The sequence below is a fragment of the Chaetura pelagica genome, unplaced genomic scaffold (assembly GCF_000747805.2).
Source record: "Chaetura pelagica isolate M959 unplaced genomic scaffold, ChaPel_1.0 scaffold441, whole genome shotgun sequence".
In the NCBI taxonomy this organism is placed as follows: Eukaryota; Metazoa; Chordata; class Aves; order Apodiformes; family Apodidae; genus Chaetura; species Chaetura pelagica.
In genome coordinates, this window is record NW_009952164.1 from 142681 (window position 1) to 151108 (window position 8428).

Genomic DNA, 8428 nt, shown 5'->3' on the forward strand with positions numbered 1-8428 from the left:
TCCTGCTGCAGGTTGCCATCCCATGGTAAGTGTGTTTGTCTGTGCATCCATCCTTCCTTTCCTCCATGTGCAAGGATTGCAGACCTGCTCTGCATGCATGTGTTTAGTGTGTGGCTGCACTTGCCATATCCTGGCAAAGTCTTGGAGACTTCTGTGTTTGCTGCCCCATCCTGCCAGGTGACTTAGGTCCAAATTAGTGGCTCACATACACAGATTATTGTATTTGTAAATCCAGTCTCTTACCTGACAAAATGAAGTACAGGAAAAAGAAAGTGAAAGCACTCGAATGATGCTGTTAGGATCCTTAAAAACAGTTGCCAGTAAACCATTTTTTTTCTACTTGGAGCAATGAGTCGTATCTTTAACCTTTTATCATTTTAGCAACTCTCAGCTTCACCAAAGAGCAGCTATCTCCCCAGAAATTTTTCTGACAACAGTGTCCTCCAGAATTTGTAGGATTATCTAAGTAGTTTAAAGAAATCGACAGCCAGGATTGCTGACTAAAGAGAGAAGTCTCTGAGAGAACCAGAGAGAGACAGAGCATGCTTTTTCAAATGAGTAAAGCAAGGAGAATTATACTTGTCCTTAAGTTTGGTGGTGAGCAAAGTCCAAGCCCCTGGTGTCAGGTTTGGACCTGCTGTTTTTTATTCCCTCCTTTTTTACTCTGACTTTTCTCATTCTCTGCTTTTGCTCTGTGCAGATCCCAGGCTTATATGAAAAACTTGATTGTTGTGGAGTCATTTGAGATTTACCTGTGTTAAGAAAAAGGGGCCATTCACTCTGAAAGTCTACCTGTGACAGCTCTGACCTAGAATTAAAGACTGGTGTTCATGCTGGGCTGAATCAGGGGAGCAGGAGCTGATGCTACACCTGGAAACAAACTGGGGATTCCCAAGAGCCATTCCTTTGCAAATGCCAGGCCAACTAGGATCTTGGAGAGTTGACAGCTCCTCCTAGCTCCTTTGGTGCTCCCATGCCTGGGAGGGAACTTCCAGTGATGTTCCCCAGGGATGAGGGAACAGCTCTTCTGCCCCTCACCCCCCTTATGTTAACAGTCATCACTTTAATCCTGGGGCAATGGGGCAGATTTCCATGAATCAGGAATGCACCTGGTGCAATAACTGCTGCTGTCACCAGCAGAGCGTCAGGGACAGACGGTCCCGCGCCCCGGCTTCCCGGGAAGCCCTGCTGGAAGGGGGTGCCCCTTCCCTGGGCCTGTCTGCAGGATGGACGCAAGTAGGGAAGGGTTCTCTTCCCCCTGAGCGAGAGAGGGGCGGGGGGTGCCCGGGGCTCCGCCGCACGGAAGGGCTGTTACAGCACTTCTGTCCATCCCCACCCGGGTCCCCGGGGTCTCCCACTCCCGTTCCCCCCTCACAGCCACTCGTGTCCCAGTGGAGCCTGGGACTGGGCTCCTGGTGCCCCCGCCCTGCACACTCGCTTTGCCGTTTGTTGCCCAGAACCCCCGTTTGACAGCTCTGAATCCTCCTTGTGCCTGCCCCAAGCATGCTAGCAACAAAACACAGCAGAAGCTTTCCTTGCCTTTCCCTTGACCTACCCCGTGTTTCTTGAGACACTCTCATGCTTCAGCTGGGCTGGGACATTCAAATAATTCTTCCTTGTTTCTGAATTTATCAAAAAAACCACCTGGGCCCTCACGGCAGGGGCCAGCCAGGCTCTTGGTCTGTATCCTTCTCATTTCCTTTTTGCAGAAAGGTATTTCTCCTTGGGACCCACCAACTGTGCCAAAGTTTTGTCCCAGGAGGTAGGTGCTGGTTTGCTATGATCCTAGAAAGAAAGACACTCGGATCCTGTAAAGTACAATTTGAGACTTCGTTTCTTAGAGCTGACACCAGCCAGTGAGACAAGGGTGGATAATCTTATGTTCCCTCAGATGCTGTGAACCATGTTCCAGAGCTCATGTTACAATGAGCTGGCTGACGTTATCCTGTGGCCATAGGTTTTGTCCTGAAGTCCAAGATGTGTCTGCAGCACAGCTCAGTCCTGCCCTTGGGTTAACTCCTATGTGGATTACTGAATCCTCTATGTACAGTGATCCCCCAAACAGGATCAATTCAGCAGAGAACACATATCCCTCCATCTCTTCTTCATTCCATCTCTCTTCACATCCCCATCACTACTCATTCATTGCTTTGCCCCAGTCTCACCCCCTCTTTCTGGGCCTTCTGCCCAACCCCCTCACAGGGGTTTAGAAGTGAATAGGAAATATCTATTTTAAATATCTACATTGATACTAATATTGAACTGGATCTTATTCTTGTGCTAAGAGAAAGAAGCTCTTCCTTTTATTCAAATTTAGAAATGAGATTTAGTTGTTGAGACATGGGTGTCTAATGTTATTTTAGATATCCTGTCATTTCCAAGACTGACACATGATGCCAACATGTACAGGACAGGACCTATGGAACACAGCTAGACCAGATTTCCTCACCTTTGTGAGGACCACTCACCTGTGCTACAGCTCCTCACTGCAATTTGCCCTCCTGTCCAGAGTTCTGGCAACTGAGTTAAAGCTCTATTCAGTATTGAAACAGTTCAGACCACTGACCTGTAGACAAACCTGGTGGCTTTAGATGCCTAACTAACAGATCAGTCACAAACCAGACACTTTTTACCATCCTCTCCCTAGCATTCCACACAACTGCATTTGCTCATTGATTTCTCAACCACCCTCCTGCCCACCAGTTTCCTGGATGCATCCCAACTACAGATGAATTCATCCATTCATTCAATTCCCCATATGGTCACTTTTTTCCTGCCATTCACTCCTACTATGACTAAATACTGTCCAGCTCTCCAGCTACTCTGCTGAAATCCATGTGTTCCTCCACTCGCCCTCCCAGACATTGCTTCACCTGCTCTGTCTGTCCTTCCCTCTGCCCATGGTTTCCTCTGTCAACACTGGTATCAGTGTCCTTCAGGGGCAATTATTGCTGCTCAGGCCAAAACTCTGGGCTGTGCCTTATGTCTCAGGCTGTGGCTCATCCCATTGCTCCCACCTTCCCTGTATTCCAATATGAATTAAACACGACAACCTCACTGAACCAATAGGCATTTTTGATGCCTGCAGTTCCCATCCCAAGCCTGTCTCCTACTAATCTGCTATCAGGCTGGTAAGAGAAAAGCAAAAAGGATCCTGAGGTGGCAAAGAGTCATCTTGGTCCATGTACATGGGGGGGAGCTCTGTATCTTGGAGGAAAGGAAGATGGAGGTGCCCAGTGTTTTTCTGAAGATCCTTATAGCTCACTTATGCTTTTTCCCACACAGAAGCTGTCTTCCACCAAAGAGTCAAGATGAGGAAAAGTGGCATACTGAGCAAACAGTACCTGTGTAGGCGTAAGTTGGGGCCAGAAGGGTGGAGTCTGAGCAGTCATGAAGATTTGATCTAGGAGAGCATTGTGGGAAGGAACTGTCTTCTTGGGTGGTTGACATTTTTTGAAAACTCAGGGGCATGCTCTGTAGTCAGCCTTGACTTTTAACTTTTGGCACAGCAAAAGATATTTTAAAGTGTGATTCATCTCACTCATAGTGCTGAGGACTTTCCAAGGAGACCATCACAGAGTGGAAGGATGGTGTAGAAGGGATGTCTGTTACTGAGGGAGACAGGATGAGGAAACAGTCTTCAGTGCTGTGGTACTGCATCAACTACTGTAGTGCTGCAGAGTGTTGGGTACCTAGGTACATTGCTTGACTGGTGACTTGCATCAGGCCCTCCAGGTGAACTACACCATCTTTGGTACACCATCCCCTTCCAGCACCTAACAACATTGGAAGGTCTTACACCTTTGCTAAGTGTCACTGTATTCCTACTACAGTCTTACGTCATTCTTGACTAAGACATTACTCTAACACATTTTACCCTCAGATTTTATGTTCCACTGACGCCAAACCTTGCCCTAATACGAGATGCTCTTTATGTCAAACCAAGGGCAAAGGTGTGCAGAAGTTTGCCTTTCCATGGACTGCTGTTATAGCAGGCAGAGAGGTCACCAGAGCCATCTTCCAACCAAATTCAAATAGCTTCAAATAAACCATTCACTACAGGTATGACAGGTAAGAACGGGAGATCAGCAAGAGACATCTCCACTGCTGATAATGTAAAGGAAATGAGGCAACTTCCTGTGAATCAAAAGATTCCTGTGATATCAAAGATAGAGATCTTTGATGCCATGCAAAGTGCCCTCGGTTTGGTCCCCCTTTCCCTTTCAGCAGTCCAAAATTAGTAGTATGTCTGCTTAAGCTGAAAATCAAGATCATCTCTTTGGAGCATTAGTCTCAAAGCAGGTGGTGGGACCTGCTCCTGTTTCTGAGAGATGGTCAGAAGGCTTGAGGAGCTACAGGGCATCTCCTGCCATCTGCATGGAGCTCCATTGTGGGACTGTCTCATGCTACATGCTGGGGACAGACAGACCCCCCTCAGTGCCATGGTAGGCCTGAACTAAGAGGGCACATTTGGGCAATCTCAGGGCACAGCTGCCACATGCATCAGACAGAAAGGGGCTTAGAGAGATGGACAGCTGTGATCTAATGGAAACATGCTGACAGCCCCAGGGACCTTTCATTGCTAATTGTCAGCTTCTGCAACTGGCATTTCTCTGGCAGGTTTGATCACACAACTCTTCCCCACTACAAGTAGACACCTCAAATGCTGAGTTTCCTATGTGCAACCAGGCAGTCTGACAGCTGCTGTGTCTTCCTCAGGTTTATTCCAGAAGGGTTTGTGGTTCTTTTCTTCCTCTCCTGAAGTGGACCTGAAAGCTGTGACAGTCAATGTAACCATCCAGGATTTTGTGGCTGATGTGGTGTCTGAGCTGCTTTTCTGCAACAGGCTGCAGGTCTCTAACAAGACTGTGTTTGTCCTTCCTGTGGACTCCAACACTGTTGTACACACCTTCTACGCTACCATGGGGGACACTCGTGTTGAAGCAATGCTCTGGGAGAAGGAGGAGGTACTGGGGTTGCAGTGGGAGGGGGTGGTCTGCAGATTGGGATGATGGGTGGAGGTGATGGAACGGAATCCTGTGGAGACCTCAGTGACACATTTTTCTCCCTCTGTGGCAGGCCCAGCAGTTGTGCAAAGCCACTTCAGGCATGGAGAATTTAAGATACCTGCAGGACCAGTGGGATCTTTGGGGTCCTGTGTTTGCTTGTTTCCTGGGGTCTCTGCCTTCTGATACAGAGGTGACCATCAGCCTGTGCTATGTTCAGGAGCTGCCACTGCAGCCTGATGGAGCAGCCCAGTTTTGCTGGCCATATGAGCTGTTCCCCCAGGTGTTCCCTTGGAGAAGATATGATTCCACAGGTGCATTCCCCAGGGAGGAACATATCACTCCCCCACATTCCTCCACGGAAGCACCACCACAACTGCACACGTGCCTCAGTGAGAGAATATGAATATTCCCCCTTGCACCTCAAAACCAGAAACCCCACAGCTCTCCCCATATATCTCACAGCAAGAGATCCCTGCAGATACCTCTACAGTGTGAGTTTACAGACTCACCATGCCCTCCCCCACTAAGCACCACAGTGAGGGGTATTTCAGATGCCACATTTCCACCCTACCATACCCCCTGCCACATATCCTACCCTACCTGTGCCCCACCATAACTGTCTGCTGTCCTAGGGTCTCTTCTTTCACCTTCTCACACCTCTTTCTCACTGCAGACCAGATCTCTTCTGAGGAGATACCCAAAAACCTGGACTTCATTGTCTGTCTGAAGTCAGCCCATGGTGTGTCCCATGTTGACATTAACTGCAGCTACACCCCTTTGCAATACACAGCTCCAGATCAGACATCTGCTGAGGTACAGCCCTGCCAGATGCTCAGGTCCCACAGGGGGAGAGGAGGGAAGGATTTGCAGCCTGCTGATGCTCCTTATCTTTCTATCTGGTACTCTTTCCTCCCCACACCCTGCTTGTCCTCAGGTCTCCTTGAAATCTTCCCCCTGGCTACACAGTGATCTGAACTTACTGGTGTATTACAGAGGATCTCACAGTCTCAGTTCTGTGGTGGAGAGGAGAGATCCCAAAGCCCCACCGGGTGAGTGAGGAGAGTGGAGGTGTCCATTAGGAGAGGGTGTCAGGGAGACTGGGGGGATCTGAGGGGCTTTTCAGGCAGAGTTGAGGTCTGTGTGGAGGACAAAAGCACAGGGAAGAAGGCTCCAATCTAAAAATCTGCCTTGTTTCCCCACACTCCAGGCTCTCTGCTGGGAGATCCTGTGGTGATGGTGACATTAAGGCCCTACATTCCTGAGGTGGTGCCCAGTCCAGGCCAGCTTGGGGAATTCCTCTTCCTCATGGACCGAAGCTTCTTCCATGATGCACAGGTACCACCAGAGGAGGTCTTCAGAGCGGATGGTTCCATACTGGTCATGCCCAGCTGGTGGGGCTCCAAGTGGGCAGATGTTCTACCCAGTTTTCACATCTGAGCTCTCCTCACCCCTCCATCTGTCCCCAGAACACACTGCTCTTCCTCCTCAAGAGTTTGCCTCTGGGCTGCTACTTCAACATCTACAGTTTTGGGGCCACTTTCAAAGCCTTCTATCCGTGAGTTGGGGATGATGATGGGGCAGGGCCAAGGGGTAAGTAAAGTACAACTTCTTTTAAGTGTAACTCTGGAAAAAAACTCTTTCTGGAAAGCAGTTATCTGATGGAATATGTTGAGGGCAGTGAGAGAGTAAGTTCTCTTTTCAGGGTGCTTCTGTAAGCACTTGATAGTGAGCATGGCCAGGTTCTCCCCTCTCTGACACTCTGAGTGGCTTCCTACAGGCAGAGTGTGGTATACAGCCAGGAAAGCATGGACAATGCAGTGAGGCGAATCTCCTCCATCCGCCCTGGTCTGGGGGGCTGTGACCTGCTGGGCCTCCTAAGGTCTATCTACAGCACTCCTCTCCTTCATGGACATCCCCGACAGGTATTAATGGCCAAAGAGTTATGGGGTAGGGAACATGTGTAAGCAGTTGGATAAAGGTAGACTTCAGAGCTTGGGGTTAGAAGTTACATTGCTATTTGCATCCAGAGTTGGCACGTGAGGACAGGAAGTGACACCATCATTGGGGTGGGCAGCATGGGAGGGTTTCTGTGGGTTTTGTCTGCACTTGGGGAAGGTGTATCTTCCTTGTGAAAAGCCCCTTTGTACTCAGAGGTGTCCTGGTGATAGTGAAAGGAGTCACACAAGCTCTTTTCATGTTTCAAGGCCAGGGGGTACGAGAGGGTAAGGGAGCAAACTGAGAAGCCTTCCTGCATTTTAGGATGATTTTTTTCCTCTACAGATGTGCTCAGCCCTGGTAATCTTTGTTTTCCCTCCTTTCTCCCTCAGCTTTTCATCTTCATTCAAGGGAAGATCTCCAATGAAGAGGAAGCTGTCATGGCTGAGGTCTCTCATTACCGGGACCAGCACCGGTAATGGGGGGATCCTGTCCCCTAACATGCCAATTCACAACCCTCTTCTCCCCCTGATTATCAGAGTACTTCAAACATTCTCCCAGATCTTAGTCTGCCCCAGATCTTGTCTTTACTTCAATGGAACTTCAACAATGACCCAAACACAGTCCCTTACCTCACTAAGACTGCCTATACTCTTCACTGCTCTTCTCAGAACTTTTCCTCTTCCTCCTCACCCTGCAATACCCCAGTGTGCTCTGCAGAACCAAAGCCCTTTCTCATCATCTCCCTGTCCAGCAGGCAGTGTCTTATACCCCAGAGTGAGTGGGAAAACTCTGATTCAGTTTCATACTTTCATCTCCAGACTTCGTCCTTGGTACCACCTTTGGCCATCATGCCTCTCACCTTTGTCCCATCTCTAACCTCCCCCTCTTTTCCTGTACAGGTGTTTCTGTTTTTCTACATGTGACAGCTTCAATCTTTCCCAGGCCATGGCCCTGGAGACCAAAGGTGAATGCGTGTGCATCCACTCTAGTATGAACATGACATCTGAGGTAATAACCCAGGTACCCTCTGCTCTATTCAGTATATCCCATGGCTTTCCTAGACATGCAAGGCAACCCAAATGCCACCATCCACTCCAGCTTAGAGACCTCCTCCTATTTCCCTCCTGCCCAGAACTGGGAGGGAATCCAAACAGTCTGTGTTCTCTGCTTCCCCTCACCAGGTAATGAAATGTCTGCAGCAAGCTCTGCAGCCTCTGGCAACTAGGATCTCACTACACTGGGACCTTCCACCTGGCCTGGAAGTGTCAGTGATCAAAAAAGCTCCTGAGATGATCTTCCAAGGACATCAGAGCTTCATCTATGCCCAAATCCATGGGCAAGCACAGGTGAGAGTAATCCAGGAACCATATGCACTGGGACTTTCTGGAAGATAAAGGACCCATTCCCTGTTTCACTTTTCCAGACCTGAGAGAGCCCATGATAAGGGCTCTGTGAACCTCCTTCTTGCCCTACCATTCCTG

At 49.0% G+C, this 8428-nt stretch overlaps 1 protein-coding gene across 1 annotated transcript in view; it reads left to right on the forward strand.

The window, feature by feature from the left end:
* The first annotated feature begins 3311 nt into the window (after positions 1-3311).
* LOC104397326 (von Willebrand factor A domain-containing protein 5A-like) overlaps positions 3312-8428 on the forward strand; it is a 9767-nt gene continuing 4650 nt past the window's right edge. The window contains exons 1-11 of the mRNA XM_010007277.1: positions 3312-3354; positions 4720-4967; positions 5080-5320; positions 5683-5822; positions 5944-6058; positions 6217-6344; positions 6476-6564; positions 6787-6931; positions 7337-7419; positions 7847-7955; positions 8129-8293. Of these exons, the coding sequence (XP_010005579.1) occupies positions 3312-3354; positions 4720-4967; positions 5080-5320; positions 5683-5822; positions 5944-6058; positions 6217-6344; positions 6476-6564; positions 6787-6931; positions 7337-7419; positions 7847-7955; positions 8129-8293 (1506 nt within the window). The remainder of the gene's footprint in view (positions 3355-4719; positions 4968-5079; positions 5321-5682; positions 5823-5943; positions 6059-6216; positions 6345-6475; positions 6565-6786; positions 6932-7336; positions 7420-7846; positions 7956-8128; positions 8294-8428) is intronic.